The 19,015-nt window shown below is 34.3% G+C and overlaps 1 protein-coding gene across 3 annotated transcripts in view; it reads right to left on the reverse strand.

Moving 5' to 3' along the window:
- Positions 1-18,148, reverse strand: part of FYB2 (FYN binding protein 2) — a 1,416,888-nt gene extending 1,398,740 nt beyond the window's left edge. For 2 of the 3 annotated variants that reach the window (XM_044085511.1, XM_044085513.1), the window contains exon 1: positions 17,507-18,146. In XM_044085511.1, coding sequence (XP_043941446.1) covers positions 17,507-17,515 — 9 coding nt within the window. In that variant the 5' untranslated portion in view covers positions 17,516-18,146. Of the gene's footprint in view, positions 1-17,506 lie in introns of all 3 variants that reach the window. The other variant, XM_044085512.1, reaches the window with a different exon arrangement.
- Between the last annotated feature and the right edge of the window lie 867 nt (positions 18,149-19,015).

Consider the following 19,015-nt stretch of genomic DNA (forward strand, 5'->3'; position numbering starts at 1 on the left):
TGCCTTCTGACTACATAGAATTGCAAGTCATAGCTGTTCCCAGCAGAGTAACATGAAAACACCACTGAAGCTTTGGTTTGAATTTCACCACCACCATAAGCAACAAAGCTTTGCACACTTTGCCAAATCAAGCTTCTCACTAGCACATACTTTAACAAATATTGCTGCTGACGTAACATTGCACTTTGAACACGTGTCTTGCCCATAAATATATGGACAAAGAATACGTATATATCCATCTCTCTCTCTATAGATTGAGTGACTGATATATAAAATCAATCTATATATATAGATATATATATATATATATATATATAAAAAAATCAATATATATATATATATATATATATATATATATATATATATACACATATATAAATATATGTATATCTACACACACACACACATATATATATATATATATATACACACACACACACACACACATAGTATGTATGTATATATATATATATATATATATATATATATATATATATATATATATATATATATGTAGAGAATTAAGCCGTGGCATGTGTGATAAATATTGTGACCTGTAGTGTGCAACAGTAGTGAATACCCAAATCTATTGACCATTTCATTAAGCACAGACACACCATCAGCATAAAAAGTAGGGTCACAGCTTTCTAACTGATCAATTGTCTCTTTCAATGTTTTCTTTTAATAAAAGAATAAGCCTCTTTCAATTTACATCTTTGGATAGGATTCCACTTTTTACATTTGTGGTATTGCTGACCAAAAGCTAAGCACTTTTCTCTTTTAGGTAAATGATTACCAGCACAATTACAACACTCAACTGTGAGGCTAGGTGAGGGTATGCTTTGAGTTTGTTGCTGACTCACCCTTGTACTTTGCTGAGACTGTGCACACTCTGAAATTTGCTAGAAAGCTATATGGTTTCCCAGGATCTGCTGCAAGTCTCCCCATAGCTGCTATGTGCTTGGGCCCGTTTCTTTTAACCATGTGCTGCATACTTTCAACATGAGCACTAGAAGATACTGGAAGCATGCATTTCTCATTAGTAAGCATATTTGTGTGCTTTTCTGTGAGCTCACATATCTGACAAATATCACTGACCTTATTCAAAGTTAAATCACTGTCACGAAGCAAAATTTCTCACAGCATCATCTTCAATACCACACGCACATCTTTTATCAACTCATTCCTTAAATCACCAGACCTGCACATTTTAGTTGCATTTCTCAAGTCAGTTAAATATATGCTACAAAAGTTTCACCAGGCCTTTGATACCTTGTGTAAAATAAGTGCCTTTCCATTGTAATATTCATTTGGGAGTTACACATTTCTCTAAATTTATGTTTTAAGCACTCGGGGTCTTCCCTTGTTTCAGCCGGTACCACTATATGGTGGTTTTCTCCCTCTCCTGCAAACACAGCAGGTGCATACACAAATTATTGTTCTCTTTTTATGGCTTCTGAACCAGCTAAATTAAGCAGAATAAATGCCTTTTTATGGGCATCTTTATCAGGAGATGCAGCTTGTATGAAAATAACGTACTCTTGTTCAAACACTCTCCAGTTCTCTGCAATATTATTATCAAATACAAGTGGACCTGGTTTTCGAAATCCTTCAGCCATGCCAATGAAAACATGGCCCTTTTAATTATATATGAACATGCACAAACAGCCAGTACTTGTAATATTACCTTCAAATGCACAATAAACTCTTTGAAATACTGTGCTTTGCTAAATATGGTTTGAAATGGCTGTATTTTAAGAAATAACTGTACTGTAGTACTGCACAAACTTGCAAACTTTGTATATTTTGGATATCTCAAATAGCTTTAATTAATGTGAAAAAGTAGCACATAGTGAAAAACTGTGGCAATTTTCCTTAGTGTATACATATTTTGTGCGATTCAGACACCGTTTCAAACATTTTTGTAATTATTTTAAATATTTTTACCAATATGTCACAGTTTAAGAGATTTCATTTAACTAGAAATTAGTTTTGAGCATTCTGAGTGCTTTGTTTTATATTCTTTGAGTAAGAAATCATTTAAGCAAATTTTAGTACCTGGAATTCATTTCTGACCTGTGTTGTGAGTTGTAAGTGCAGTAGGGATGATCCATTCCTCTATTTATTCATCCAACATTGAGTACCTCTTGATCTTGATTCTAAATCCCATTCTAACACCATGTGCTCACCTTGGCTTGCAACTGAAGACAAACAGGCAGTGTAGTTATAGTTTATATGCTTTATTGCATAGAAACACATCAGGATGGATAGCAGTAACATAACATATAAAACTGATTAACTGAGACTACACATACATGCATGCTTACATCTTAACAGCTTACTACAAATGGCAGTCTGGCTCTCAAGTGCACAGTATTTATACTCATGTGCAAGCCCATGGAAAGCTTCTTAAAGTTATACACACACAATGATCTACACATGCTAAAGTAAGGCAAGATGAAGATACACGAGTGTCTTGTCAGGTCCAAAAAAAGAGTGCACCCTCACATAACTCACTAGTATTCAAATACAATTTCAGTGCTGGCTACAGAATGACATCACATCTGGTTACCTGACTATGGCTGTCCCCACACTACCCTCTCACTAGAAACTGAACCAGGATCTGGCACTGATGTGTCACAATGCACACATAGAACTTTAGCTAAGGTTTACTACAACATCTGGAAACTGTAACAGGTTTTTCACATACATTGCATCTCTGGCTGCATTTAGACCCGGGAGATAAAATCTTTATGGCCTAAACCAAGTCATTTAAATTTCAGACTATTTTCTTAAGGTTAGCAGAGCCGAGTTTAACCCCTTCCCTTCCAGTATCTTCTCTTAAAATATATACATTTCATCAATTACAACAATAAAGTCTGAGATGCATGTATAATTCTTTCCTGTTCAGCAGGACCTACTGTTGATACATTTTAACACAAGCAACTACACAAATACTTTTTAACACAACCATCTGTACAACTTAGTTTGATATTCAAATGACATACAATTATTTACAACTTAGTTTGATATTCAAATGACATACAATTATTTACAAATCTCCAGCTAGCTAGGCTGGCATATGTTACACATGGACTGCCTTACTTCCCCCTGGCACAGCTGGCACTACCTCACATTACTACACCAAGCAGTACACCACTATGTCAAAATTAATTCAGACAGACTTTGAACCTGAGGTGTCATTTTCACAATTCATGTTTCAGTAGATATAAACCACCTTAATTCTCAGTCATCTTCCTGAATTAACTCACATAAATTTCTCCCTTTAATTAGGTTGATTTTTGTCGTCCTTGATTTAAATAAATTCAACTATTAAGCTGTAGCATAAGAAAGAAGAATCTTGTGGCTGAGAAGGCTTAAAATATAAAGAAAGAAATAAATTAGCTTTCAGAAATTTGAGTACAATATTCTCTTATGAGTTTATTGCAGGAAGAATGAAGTCAGAATAGATTGTTTTAGTCAAATTCCCGATAATAAATTTTCTGTATTATATTTTCCCTACAATGAACAGTAATTTCAGCAAACGAAAGGGGACAAAAGGGTCAAAATGAAGGCACATGGGATAAAGCAGAGTACAGCCAAGACAACTGTTATGGTATCAAAAACCGGGAAATCAGAAAAAAGTTGAAAGCAGAGAAAGGAAAACAGTGAAACAAGTTAACAGCTTCAAGTATCTGTGAGAATGGTCTAAATGAGGATGTTAAATCTGAAATCAGAAGTGTTGCAGCCAATGGCACAAAGTGAAGGTTGTAGTATGTGTCAGAAGAATGGCAATGAAGATGAAAAGGTAAGGTGTACAAAACAGTAGTCTGAGTTGTGCTTCTCCATGGCACAGAATCCTCTGCAGTGAAGCCAGAGCAGCTGAGGGAGATACACTGTGGGACAAAGAAATAAAAGGACATCAGAATGGAAGCCAAAGTAGCCCTAACTGCACTAACAGTCAAGGAGAACAGATTACAGTAGTTTGATCATATGTGCAGGAAAAGCAGAAGATGATTTGCTAAAACAGATTGGGTTGAGACAGGAAGAAGTCAAGAGGAGAAAAGAACACCCAGCCAATAGCTGGGTAGAGTGTATGACAGACTGGGTTATGACAAGTGGGTTATTTATAACTGATTAACAGCATCTTCATTTATGCCAGACTGTTACAAATTATCAAAAACAAATAAACAAAGTAAAATCAGTTACAAAAGGAAACATATCTTGCCTCTGACAAACGTAATGTATAAAAAGAAAAAAAAAAAATCACAATACAGATGTTTTACATAGGAAGGCTTTGCCCTCAATGTGAGCGTCTGGCAGCACACCTCTTAACTTATATAAAGTTATCCAGACTAACTCGACATTCACAAGTGTGGCCGCAAGGGAAACACTATTAGAAAATACAAAGTTACTGTAGCACAGCAAACATGTATCCGTACTCAATAAAGAATGCATATTACGGGCGTGGCAAAGATGGTGAGTTTTAGCGCTGCTTCATTTTAATGCCTCGGACAGGATTTTTACTAAAAAAAACTCAAGCAGAATGTTCCAAAACTTGATAGATTTATAATTGAACATCTGCTGAAAGATTTACTAGAGAAAATAAGTCTGAAAAGCTTAATTGCTTCTTCCTGTGAACTAGGGGCCATAATTGACTCTCCAGCTGACACAGACATCCTACAAAAGGGTCTCACTGAAGACGGATACCTGGTGTCAAAATTATGGCCTCAAGCTAAATACCAAAAAGTGCATAGTCATCCCCTTTGGAAAAAACAAAGTACCCACAAACTACCACATAGGTGACAGTCCCCTAAATACGGAAGACATAATAAGGGATCTGGGGACCCAAGTAGATAGTAATCTTAGTGGTTAGAAAATCCTTCTATGTGGCCCACCTAATCACAAAAGGGTTCGCATCCAGATTAAAAGAGGTCATTGTGCCCCTCTACTCATCACTTATCAGACCCACCATAGAGTACAATGCCCCATTTGGGATGTACCTTATAAGACACCTGCAACAGCTGGAAAGGCCACATAAGTACCTCACCAAGAGAGTAACTGGCCTCAAACAGATGCCCTATGCAGCTCGACTGAAGAAACTCCAGCTGTACTCAGTTGCATACCGCTTACTCAGAGGTGATCTCTGCCTGACATACAAGGCCATGTCTAACCCAGAATTGATGGACATGCTCCACCTAAAGAAATCCTTATCCCCATGAGCCACATGCTCTAGGGATCTAAACCTCACCACAACAATAAATAGGACATGCTGGAGGGATAAATTCCTGTCCCAGAGACTTCCCATGCTTTGGAACAAGATTCCAATCTACATTAGGCAGAGCTCCTCGCTGACACTCTTCAAGACAAACCTTGATAAGTGGATAGGAAACAGAAATTTTACCCCGGGGATCGCTTCAGTAGCTCTGCTGGACAGAGGCACAGGGAAATAATCTAAGGAGGCAGCGAAAGCCAACACATTCTAGCTAGGCTTATAAATGCCTTCGGGCAGATAGCCTAGTACCTACCTATGAACTTATGAAAAATTACAAAGAACTAATGGTCGCAGAATAAGCCATTCTAAACTCAGTGACGAGAAATGTACTATGAAAAAAAGACATACAGGCTTTGGGTGGGAGTTTGTCGTAATGGTAAAGGTGTTTATCTTACAGACATTAGATGCAGGGTTTGATTCTCACATGGAGGAACTGGCTAGGCTTAAAATGACCCACAAGGACAGCCAGCCTAGTACTGATCTATGAACTAAGTAACATCAGTGAGTTATCTGTAAAGACAGATAAATTAGAAAGCAAAATGGACAATTTCAAAGAGGAATGTAAAAAACAAGTAGAAGTGCTGAGTGAATCTCAAACAACAATAATCAAAAATCTCGCATACCGAAGAAGTGATGTCCAATTTTGATGGAAGATTATTTGAAAATGAGACTAAATTAACTTCTTCTGAAACAAAACGTATTCTGGGATAAAACAGAGGAACAAAAGAAACTGACTAGAATCCATCAACTTCTTTGAAGAGAAAATGCAACAAGAGAGGATTGGTTAATAAAAGACAAATGAAAATCAATGTATTTCATGGTTATGAATTCTTATTACTGTAGATAAGTGCATGAATACTTGTGAACAGGTGCTGCATATTACTTTTTAAAAGGTAAATAATTTATTTCCCTATTTTAAATAGTTAGTTACTAGTTCCCTTTTTAAAATGTTAGAAAGTTTAATTCTTGTAACTATATATATGAAATTAAAGCCACTTATTTTTACTTAAGAGTTTATGTTAAACTATTCATCTTATTAAAAGTTAAATCATTATTATGATGAAACTAATGTTAGGTGGCACACTTTATGATATTGTGGCATAGTTGAGTAATTACTATTAAATACAATACAAGATGCAACAAATGATACTAAAGAGGCAAATTTAGTTATATTCTGGGTTCTTGAAATGGTCCAGTAGTGTGCTACTGATAGTATACCTCACGTGACATACAACAGCACCCATAAACAAATTATTAAAAATATAGATTTTTACATATGGAAAAGTTACTAATGGAATGATATCAAATAATTAGAGCAATGCTCACACTTTTACAAGTTAAACCCGAATCACACATAGCTATGTCTCCTTTAAAAATGACAGTCTGATTTGTATTGAACATCCCATACAAATGGTGCTTACTGTATCGTTATTTCTTTAACTACAATAGATCTTTAGTAGTTAACATACTTTGAAATGCGTTTTTTTTTTATTTGTTTTATCTTTTAGTGGTTTAGAAGGTTATGAGGGACTGATGTGTGGAGCAAAGGTGGCTTGGATTCACTTGTGAATGTTTTTGTGCGAATTGTAGCTGATGAACTGTTCATTTGCAACCCCTTGTCATGATGACCAGCTTGAAGCAGCTTAATTAGAATCATAAACATGCTGTGGAAGCCCTAAAAGTCTAGGAACTGTCCAGGTTACTTCCTCCTGTCTAAAAGTAAATAATCATAATATTTTGAATCATGTGGTAAGATGTCAATGAATACAAGTAAGATAACAAGCAAAAGAGTGTAATGCATTCTAAACCACTGTCATTTGTTAAATAGTTATGAATGCCTGCAGTATATCAAAACAATAGTTTATATACTAGCCTATAGAATGGCACTTCTGATACAAAACTTAGGATTGTGTTTCTCTGTTATTGTCTCTTTTTAATGATAACAAAACTTAATATCTCAAAACAACTTATTATGGAAAGTTTGAATCTTAAAAAGGGAAGATTTTTCAGATGTTTGTTCAGATACTATTAGAAATAACATTTAAGGAAAATACACAACTGATTCTAACAGTAGTACTAGACTAAAACGTATCACATATACAAGGGTAAATATAAATGTTATATTATATGACACTACACTAGGATTATAGCTAAAATATAAAACCTGGGAATATAGTGATAGCACAAGACATAGTATGCAAACAGAAATAAGACATCAGAGCAAGTAAATATGTTTATAGTTAGGAAAATATATAAATATGTTTACAAGGGTGGGAGTTTGAAATAGCGGTTAAGGTGTTCACCTTACAGGCACAAGTTGCAGAGTTTCATTCTCGTATGAGGTATTTGGCTGTGCTTGGAATGGTTCAGAAGGACAGTTAGCCTGGTACTAACTTATGAAGTTCTGAGCCTATGTATAACTTTACACATGGCAAATAAAGTAGAAAAAAATATAATCATCTGACCCATAAATTAAATAAGAAAATAACAACTGACTTTCTCCCTACAGTAGACCAGGGTGGTAATGTGAGGTACAGAGAAAGATGATTGTAGAGATATTCAGTTTGGTCAACTTATAATAAATATTCTGAACACCTGTTTAACTCTTCTTATTCATAACAACTCACTGATTTTTTTTAAGATGATGCATACTTAAATGACACACATTAATATAAATCAGAAGCATGAGCTAAGCTTTATTAGTTTAATGGAGAGTTCGAGAGGTAGTTTGTCTTTTTCAACAAACTAGGAATACATTATTCCATAGTAGAATGTTTTAGGGTTATATCATTAGGTAATTTAAAGTTTCTCCACAGCTGAAGATTTCATATTTGCTGTATATAGCAAGTTCTGTACATAAATGCAATTTCATCATACCTGTGCTTTTTTTCTCTCTCTTATAAAAATGTATGATTTAAAAGCATATCTATTAAAATTAATGGATTGAATAATACAGTAAAGAGGGGAAGTCTGTTCAAGTGCTTGCAATTACATAAAGCTCAAATAGTATTTCTATAGGAGACACATTTACTTAATAAAGATGCAAATAAACTTTCACTAAAGAATTATTTTGTTTTAGCAGGTTCTGGCTTTCGAACTAAACAAAGAGGCAACCTCGTTTTATGGAAGAGCTCACCAGTAATACCTAAAGTAAAACATACCTATGTTGATAAAAACGGGATGTTAAGCATTATTATAATTGAGTGGAACAGAAAATTATATACATTTCTGAACTTTTATTGTATTCCACGGGTTGAAACTATAGATGAAAAAATTACTTGGATACTGTCTATTACATGAAAGGTGAAGTCATAACGGCGGCTGATTTTAACTGTATTTTAATCAGACAAACATTCCACTGCAGATAGAAAGCTGAGCATCACATTTTCAGCCAAACACAACATATTTTGTAAGTCTGATGAATTTAAAGGAGATTTATATATATGAGCTAACGAAAACAAACTGACTTCAATCTACCCATTATTCATATAGATATGGAATGCAAATACTGATAGATTGTTATCACCCATCAGAGAAGTTTCAATAGTTTCATGTCCATTATGGGACCATAATGCTATAAACTAACATTATTTTAACAATTGACAATCTAATACATCACAGGAGATTACCAGTGCACATTATTAAAATAAAAGGATTCAAGAACTGGCAGGTTAAAGATATCAAAAATTTCCTAGAAATAAAGTATGAAAGTGAAGTAACGGACATTGTCCTGTGGAATTCACTAAAGGCTTACTTAAATGGTAGAGTTACATGCTGATATATTAGTAAAACAAGAGAATGGAGCAAAAAATTGAATACACTACAGGCCAAAATATACATACTAAAGTTAAATCTAAAACCAAACAGAATCAGTCATTCTGAACTTAAAATATATATTCTACAAAATATGTTGAAATTATAAATTATAACATTTCAACATACTTGGAAAAACAAACTTCAGGCATATTCAATAAACCCTTTAAGCTTGGTATTCTTGAGGTCTTTAAAATATTTTATGAAAATATAAATAACATTACACATTACCTACATAATGATGATGTAGTTGAAAGTTTTCTAAAGGAAAACAGAAGTAATAAATTAACAAGAGAATAAATAAAATGATAGACCATTCACAATAATAGAAATAAAAGATCAAATAAAGTAAAAAAATAAATTGTCAGGTTTAGATGATCTTATACCAAACTATATAAAATACTACCAGATGATAAAAGTTAAAATATTAGACAAGATCTATAGAGAAATAGGAACACCTGCTGAAGTCCCCCCATCATGGAAACCCTTACATCACCCATTTTAAAGCAAGATGAAGGTCCTACAAAGTGTTTATTAAACAGACCCATTTAACTTTTAAATGTAGACTATAAGATGCTCATATCCATTATAGCTAATATAAGTGCTTTACTTATCAAACTGGGATTATTTTAAATGGGCAAGTACAGGATAATATAAGAATACATACATTAATCCACTATGCAAATAAAAACAAAAAAAAAAAGTTTCTATCATTAGTCTTGATTTAGAGAAGGCTTTTGACTCAATCAGTGGTACCTTTTTAAAACACTAGAAGTGCATACATTTCTCATCTGAGCTACTTGCATTAATTTCCAAGTTATAAAAAACTCTTGTGCTTGTTAAAATAGGTTATTTTCTAATTCCTTTAAATTACAAAAAGGCACAAAACAAGGCTGTCCATTATCACCTTTACTTTTTGCATTATCTACAGAACCCTTTGATAATAGTATTAGATCCAATAAGAACATTAATGACATCAAAATAAGAGGATTTCAAGATTCATCTCTTTACAATCACAATATGGAATATAGAAAATTCAACAGAACATATAATCAGCTCTACAAGTCAGTTTAAGTCACAATAAAACAAGTACATTATTAATTAAAAATGTAAAGATACACATAAAAATATTCTAATTTAATTTGGAATAGAAAACAAATGAAATATTTTGGTATAACCATTATGTGCAATTACAATGAAATGCTACAAACAAATTTTAACAGGTAGTACTATCTCCACCAAAAAATAAAGATAAATAATATTCTACTTACATTTTTTGCTATCCTAATAATCCAAGAGCTTCCCTTGACTGGTACAGAACAAAAGTACCTCACAGTTTTATCTGGTTATTAAAAGGTTTTGAATAAATGGTATTACACCCTCTTCTCAAATTCCCTATTCAAATAACATGGTCTCCTCTTTCTAAAAGATCACATATTCTAACCACTGTATTAAACACTTAAATTTTCCACGTTTCCAACTGCATATAAAAATGACTGCTTAGAAACTCTCAACTTCAACAAAATGGTACTACTGAAATAAATAAATTTAATTTATTGGCATCAGTTCTTAAATGGTACTGATATATGTTGAAAATTTAAGATCCAAATACAATCAAGATTCTCAGAATTGATTAATTTTACAAATATTTAGAGATTTTGTGAACACAGACAAAGATTTTTTAACCTAGATAACAAATTGTTCCCCAAATTATTGGAATATCAATAATAATGCAATGAAAAATGAATTATATTTGTCACAAATTTATAAAATTCTATAAGTTAAACTTCACATATTTAGACAATTTCTATTGGAACTACTCCACAAAAATTAAAAATGAATATTTTTCTGTTGAATCTACAGGTAAAACTACATCTTCATTATACTGGAACATTTTCATTTGGAAAATTTTACACAGAGCATTTGTCAGTCCTAACAAAATTACAATCATGTATAAATCAAATAGAATTAAATGCTGGAGATGCAATTCTGAAATAATACCCGATTGGATGCATATGGCATATGAATATGAAGCCATCTTGTCTTTGGATGAATATGGTATATGAATATGAAGCCATCGTGTCTTTTTGAAAAGAAATGAACTTTATTTAAGTTCTATGATCAGATATATGCAATAAATTTTTTAGTTTTATCTAATGCTCTGATTCCTGAGATAATTCCAAAAACCCAAGTGCCTCTTCTTTGGTCTAGTCTTGCTATAGCCAGGAAAGTAATTACTAAAAATTGGAAAAGTAAAGCTACCTGCTCCAGTGTTGAATTTATTAGTATGGTAAAAATTGTTTGCAGTAGTGAATTGTACACTATAAAGATGAGATCTTTTAATATTACACACTCATACAAATCTTGACTTAAACTTAAAGACTTGGTTGAAAAATATTAACTGTAGTTGATGTAAAACTTTGATGTATTGATCAGCTGTAGATCTATGCAAATATTTATTTATTTCATAATTTATTTTTTTAAAGCCAAATAAAAATAGAAAAAAAATGCATATTGCAGTTTGTGATTGCAAGAATAGCTGCTAAGCTGTGCATTTGATGGAATGCCTGAAAATTGTGAGTGTAGAATTATTACATTCAGACAACGCTGCAGAGGAAGGTAGGACAGTGGCAATACAAATCAACAGAGGTGGCAGCAGTTGAGAAGACTCCCTGACCATGTACAAAAAAAGAAAAAGGGGGTTGAAGACCATGAAGATTCTTTTTCCCTGGGAAATTTCATTATAGGTTCCACCATTCCTGCAGCTTCCTTTATGGAGCTGTAAAAAATGCATATTACAGATTGTGATTGCAAAAATAGCTGCTAAGCTGTGTATTTGATGGAATGCCTGAAAATTGTGAGTGTAGAATTATTACATTCAGGCAACACTGCAGAGGAAGGTAGGACAGTGGCAATACAAATCAACAGAGGTGGCAGCAGTTGAGAAGACTCCCTGACCATGTACAAAAAAAGAAAAAGGGGGTTGAAGACCATGAAGATTATTTTTCCCTGGGAAATTTCATTATAGGTTCCACCATTTCTGCAGCTTCCTTTATGCAGCTGTAATTTAGTCTACTACAGCAGTTAAAATATGCAGCTTGACAGTGATACCATTCTGCACAATAAAAGCTTCTTCACTACAAAGAACTGAGGGCCAGCGCGTATAGTTTTAAGATATTCATAATACAGGTGATCAGATAAATAAGCAGCACACTTGGCTACAACTCTTCAACTCCTCACTGTAATACTGCATATCAGCAAAATGTGAAGTCAAATTACAGAATTATAGTCATGAATTATTCTATCTTATACATACTAATATCCATTGTCCAACAAGTAATCAAAGCAGACTACTTCAATATAGATCTATGGGACAACTAAGAACAAGGGTGATGGTATTAAAAAAAAAAAAAAAAAAAGAAAAAGAGGGAGATGACATTCAGTTAAAAGCATTTGGATGAACAAAATGTGGGAATGAAGCAATATTACAGGTCAATCGGTCTTGAGAAGAACTAGTAAAGCCTCCAGTCTCCTGAAAACATCAATGATAATCATCACATCAACCAAAAATAAACAAAGAAAATAAATGTTAACAATTTCCAACATTACAGTCTTGAAAAGCTTTTTTTAAATGCATTTTCGTCATAGATATGTATTCAGAAAATATGGAGAAGACAACATATTCAGAAAACTACCACTAACAGTGTCAGTGGAACAACTGGTAGCACACTTGCCTTTGATGCTGGATGACCAGATAGCTGTGGGATCTGGTTACATTCCAGGTGACTAGACTGCATACAAGACAGTGCAGCATTTGGGTGTGGTGTTCTACTACCAAGTGTACCATCCTTTGGATGAGGTGTTAAATCGAGGTCCCATATGCGCAAGTTGGTAGTATTTCATCTAGATGTAAAAGCTCCCACTGCCACATGGCACTTATTGAAAAGAATAGATAAAGTTCACTGATGCCTGGCCATATTTTTCCCATTAGTAAAAATACCACCTCATCAGGACTCCTAGTTAACAAATAACAGATGGACAGAGAAAGGCAGATGTCAGTGCTGCTGATTCTGTCTTTTAACGTTGCATCAGTCCATACCACTAGATACAGTACTTGTCTAAAAGTCTGCCTTCCCTGTTCCCTGCCTCTGGCTATAGAAGAGCCTAGCGATCTCTCACTTTAAATGTAGTAAGTACTTTGGCAAAGACTTAAATATGCTATGTGCACTCAAACAGAATTTTACTATTAGAATTAAAAGTAAAATGGAATAGTTATGGGTGAATCATAGATAGTAACTTCTTCAGTCCCCTCCCTTATAAATCAAGTGATGAAGACAGTACAAAGCAATGACAGCTCAAGAAATAGTTATACATCTAAAGCATGCTTTTCAACTTTTAAAAAACAAAACAAGAAACTGACGTCCACTTAGTCACAGGCACTGCCATGAAGAAAGGAACTCACACATTAAAAATGGACAACTTACTAAGTACAATAGTAGTTTATTGAAAAAATAAATAAATAAAATGCTAAGCACTCATCCTAGCAACCCGGGACTTCATTAGAACATCTCATGAATTAAAAAAAAAACAACAGTTTAAATATTGTTCAATATAAATTGATTGGGCCTTCAATAAAATAATCAGTTAATTAGAAAACAAAAATTAAATTCTTTATGCAACAAAAATCTGTAAAAAAATGTATCATAATATATAAAGGTTTGTGCAATAAATAATCACCACCCACAGAACAGTGTTTTTGACTTTCACAACTTGATGGCACTTAAGTACAACGGTACTTGTTCTCTTGTGAAGAGCATCATTAATAAGAACTGCTACATGCTGAAAATAATTTCAAACAGTAGGAAATGGGCCACAGTTTCTAAACAAGGTTAAAGTTAATATGGAGTGTGACAAGGTGATAATACAATTAGGAACAAAGAAATGTGGGAGTTGTAATTTTGTTCTTATATTTCTAACCTGGGAAGTGTTGTGTTGAATAACCACTGTACTACCAAAGTAACTTTTGTAAAGTGGAACTGTGAAACTGATGGGCTTGTTTACATAGCTATTTGTAAATAATGACAGGCATATTAAATGGACAAAACAGAAAGGAAGTTAGCTACAAGAATATACAAACATATACGATATTAGAAAAGGAATAATGCCCTATTACAAACATTCTCAAGCCTGTTACAGTTTTACTAAGTTTGAATTTTGGAAACAGTTAATCTGAGTGTTAGAGGTTAACAGTAGGAAAATCGAACTGAAAACAAAGAATTCACGTGGCAAATTTGTTTGGATGCCACCATACCCCCTGGATTAAATGAACATGTCAGTTTTATCATGCATTAAAAAGGAGGGCTGCCAAGTTCTAGTTTTACTGTATTTTACACATGGTTTTCTATATAAACCTTTATGGATTGTTATGATAAAATGTGTTTACCAATTTTTATTGCTTGAACAATTTAATTTTTTGTATAACCAATTAATTTTATTGAAGGGCTAATCAATTTATACAGAATGGTATTTAAACCGTTGTTTTTTTTTAAATTCATGAGATGTGCAGAAGTCCTGAGCTGCTGGGATGAAAGTGCTTAGCATTTTATTTATTTTTTGAATAAACTACTATTGTACTTAGTAAGCTGTCCATTTTACAGAATGCAGAGAGAGTTCCTTTGTCTGTGGCATTGCCTGTGACTAAGTGGACCTTCTTTTCTTGCTTTATAAGTTATTTCATTATAGTCACACAGGATACACACTCTGTATGGTTCTTAATGCTTTTCAACTCTCCCTTACTCCCATCTGTTATTTTCTTTACAACATGTCTGGTTACTGAAGACCACTAAGGATTATACACTTTAAAAGGTGCCAGGTATCACATGTTGCAGCAAACTTATAAACTGTCCAGAATTTCACAGAATGTCCAGATTTTTGTCCTGATCCTCATAAAATTTGTGGTTTTCTAGCTAACCAGTGAGGATTGCCATCACTAAATAATAATGACAGACATTTGAGATTCAGGCTTCAGAAGTAGCATGCTAATACAAGATTGCTAAAATAACAGGTTTTTAAAGTTTATGATACCAATATTTTAAATCTGTCCCTGATTTTGGGCCTTTGTCCCCAAATTATTTTTGGCTTTGTCCAGACTTTTTCAGCTAAGAGTTTGAGAAGTACATGCCACAGCCATATGATTTTTCTTCAATTTATATATGGCAATACAAGTTTTATGTTTAACTAAAATATTTAAATAAATTGCAGCAATATTTTAACATCACAACCACGTTTGGTGTCAAGATAAAATACCTATACATGGCCACTATATTGGCTGCCCAGATAAAGCAGTCTGGCTGTATTTTCAAACAAATTCATAAAAATGTAAAACTTTCTCACAGCCCGATAAGTTTAAGGTTAAATATTTAAATTAGTGTAACTAGTTAATAGATCTGGGGAAGTGAATACTCTAAACTAGGAAGAATGATGCCAAAATTACCCAGGAAGTGAGATAAGGAGGCTACTTCCTTTTCTGTCTCAGCCAGTATTAACAGGGTCCAGCTAATTAATACACGCCTTGTTACTATGTGGAAAAGTACTGGACATCAGTCATTTGTTTTTTTTTTGTTTTTTTTTTCTGGTGATCTCTCATCAGTTTCAGGGATATCAAATAGACAAGCAAGTACATTGAGTGGTCGCGACAGTTATTTGTCACAGATGTGTTTTAACATAAGAAGACTGGCAAAACCACCACCTATGCTGAATGGAGGGCTATGCTGGCAGCACAACTCCCAAAAGAAGTAACCCATTAAGCATTATTATAAAACTGATAATCAGTTGTGAGCTTATCAAGGCAAAGGTATTTCAGCCTGTGGGCAAGGTTGGCAGAATTCACCAGCTACTGTATATATACATATATATATATATATATATATATATATATATATATATACATACATACATACATATACACACACACACACACACACACACACACACACTTTAGACATTTTAGAAAGTACTTTTGACTACATGATAAGGCCATACCGGGGCAGGTAATGTCTCATCAATGCCTGCTTTTAATACGAACTATGACCCGTATTTATTAACTGTTGCAATACAGCATAGTCAGTTAGCAGATAGAAAACACAGATTTCATAGGGAAATCAGGCATTATTTTCCTATCAGTGACTCAGACAAATGTCACTATTTACAGTGTTACAACTACACATCACTCAGGATTACTGATAAAATGAGTGGGGTATAGCAGAACAGACTACAACTCATCAGATATTGTTTTCTGTGGGAAAGCAATATAAAGTACATGAGTGAAACATAAGAACACATATTACACTTACTAGCCATAGTTTAATTGTGGATTGCCTAAAAAGACCTTTGGTGAGGCATCAGAATAGACTCAAGAGCATTCTTTCAGCAGGAGGGTGAAGTATTTTTGGTATTTGCTCTAAATGTGGGTGAAATATCCCACATTACATTTTATGAAACATACTGTAGTGTGGATTTCCTGAATAGTATTGTGGAACACATCAAACACGGGTATTCTCAGTGATTATTTTACTTAAGTCTCTAAGCCTGTGCACTAGGCAGGCAGCTGTACTTATAGACTTCTGCTCGGTCGCTTTTTTTTAATAGCAAAACTATTTCAGCAAATGTAAGAAATGTACCTTTTTTCAGTTAACTACAATACTAGACTAGTACTTGTTAGATTTACATAGCAGTGATACGTTGTCAAACTGTAAACATGTTAGCACAATTAGGCAAGAAGAAATTAAATTAAAATATGCAATGCGTCTTGTTAATTTCTCTACTTGTAATACAGCCATCAATGTACTTTTCCTCTTGACGGTTACATATACAAAGTGCTTATAGCATCAGACAGGCAGTGCACACTAGGGTTACCACCTGTCCCACTTTGCGAGGGACAGTCTCTCTTTGGGTAGTTATGTCCTGCAAAAAAAATTGTAAAAATGGCAAATGTCCTGAGATTTTAGGACAAAATTATTTCCTATATTTTATGTAATAGTTGCATAAAACAGTTATTCTATATCTGAAATACCTAAATGTTATAAGAAACAGAATATGCAGCTAAAATGCTACAAGAATAACCTTTTATTTAGGCAAAAAAAGTGAAGTTCTGTCCTTTGTACTGGCCATGGATATGTTTCGGCCTGCAAAATCTGACGTTTGTACCTAAAATGTCCCACTTTAGGCATTTGAAAAGGTGGCAACCCTAGTGCACACTTTCCCACAACCTAGAAGTTTATCAGTAATCACTTGTTAAGGAATTCAAATTACACTAAGCAAAGAGCAGCAGCAATTAAAAACAATAAATAAAATAATCACAGCGTTAAAAGTTGCAAATCTACGGTTCGCCCGAGGTACCTATAAAGCATGCAGACCTACCAAATCCATTGTTTACGCTCACTTAATATATCGTCCAGATAAATGCCTTTCTTGAAGCCACCATTTACTGACTTGCAAGTTCCATTTTTTTCTCCAAGTTCAACGTAACTTTAACATGGGGCGCTTACATTCCTGAAACACCTTAAAAGTTCTTATTGTCTTCCTTGTGTACACAACACTGCCCCCCAGGACTGCATCACCAGTTAGTTCCACCTGCAGCACGGCACTGATAAACAAAACTCGCAGTTCCAGAAATCTGGCGGAAAGGGAAACCACAAAAACTAACAAGGAAGACTGTCGGTGATTGAACCTGTAAAACTTAAGTTTTGCATCCTCCCTTTTAGTTGGTTAGTTAGTTAATCCGCATAAAATGTCCTGTCTGCTTCCCATCACCACCGGAATGTTTAGAGGTTGTCCTTCACTATCTTAGCACCGTGTTTTTTTCTCAGCAAGATGCCTTTCAGGTAAATACGATTTGGGCAGGTAGAAGTGACACGTGACAAGGAGTGCCTTACCCTCACAGCGAAGTGGTAAAGTAATGCTAAGAGGTTCATTTGATAAAGGCTGCTTCTACAATTTTTGCATGCTGGATAAGTTGGCATTCTGCAACATTATCAGCCAGGCATACAATAGCCATGTAAAGAGGAAGGGCAATCTGCGTCTGTCAGTGTTATATGCGTACCGGCTGGTTTGAAGTGTATGTATATTAACCTCCCCACAAAATAAATAAATATACAATTTCCTGGCTCTGCTATCGTTTTCTATTTATTTAAATATCTGTGTTAACTAATGAGTACGGTGCAGTCCACACTGTTATTGCTGCCGGTTTAGCATCGAAGATTAGTAAAGGTTATGATTATGAATTGCTTGGTAGCTTATTTCTAATGTTTTATTCTGTCATTCCCCATGCGCATCCTGTGCATACCAGTCGCATAAAATGATGCGAGTGCTCCAGGGTTGCCCCTGAATAGAGCAACAAGTGCCTACTGGGGTTACCTGTTTATCCAATAAAACAATGAAGCAAAAATGCAGAATAACGTATGCAATAATGTGTATTTTTGCAGTAAATTGGAAATGCTGAGGAGCATACAGATATGGTGTCAGAACAGATTATAAGCAGTCTAGATGCGAATAGCTCACTTTGAAGAGAGCAATATAGAAACCTCACTTTATATGGAGCAGTATAGACCGCATACCTCTCAACTTCCCAGATTTTTGTCATATTTTTAGTGTTTTCGTCATAAAAACTTTCTTTACCCTAGAAAATGTAGTTGTCTGTGCGGGTTATAATGCCTTCCACACATTTAGGCCAGCTACTTCACAGACAGCGACAAAAGGTGGAGTTGTCTTTGTTTACATCAAAAACAAATATACTTCAAGGCTGGTCAAACAGGACAATGCACTTGAGCTGCTCCATGTACAAATCACCACAGGTAAAATCCAATACCACTTCCTTGCAAGCTATAGGTCCCTCTCTATGACCCAGGAAACCCATATCATGTATTTAAA

This window comes from Protopterus annectens, chromosome 10.part0, assembly GCF_019279795.1.
Source record: "Protopterus annectens isolate FY-2018-M chromosome 10.part0, PAN1.0, whole genome shotgun sequence".
In the NCBI taxonomy this organism is placed as follows: Eukaryota; Metazoa; Chordata; order Ceratodontiformes; family Protopteridae; genus Protopterus; species Protopterus annectens.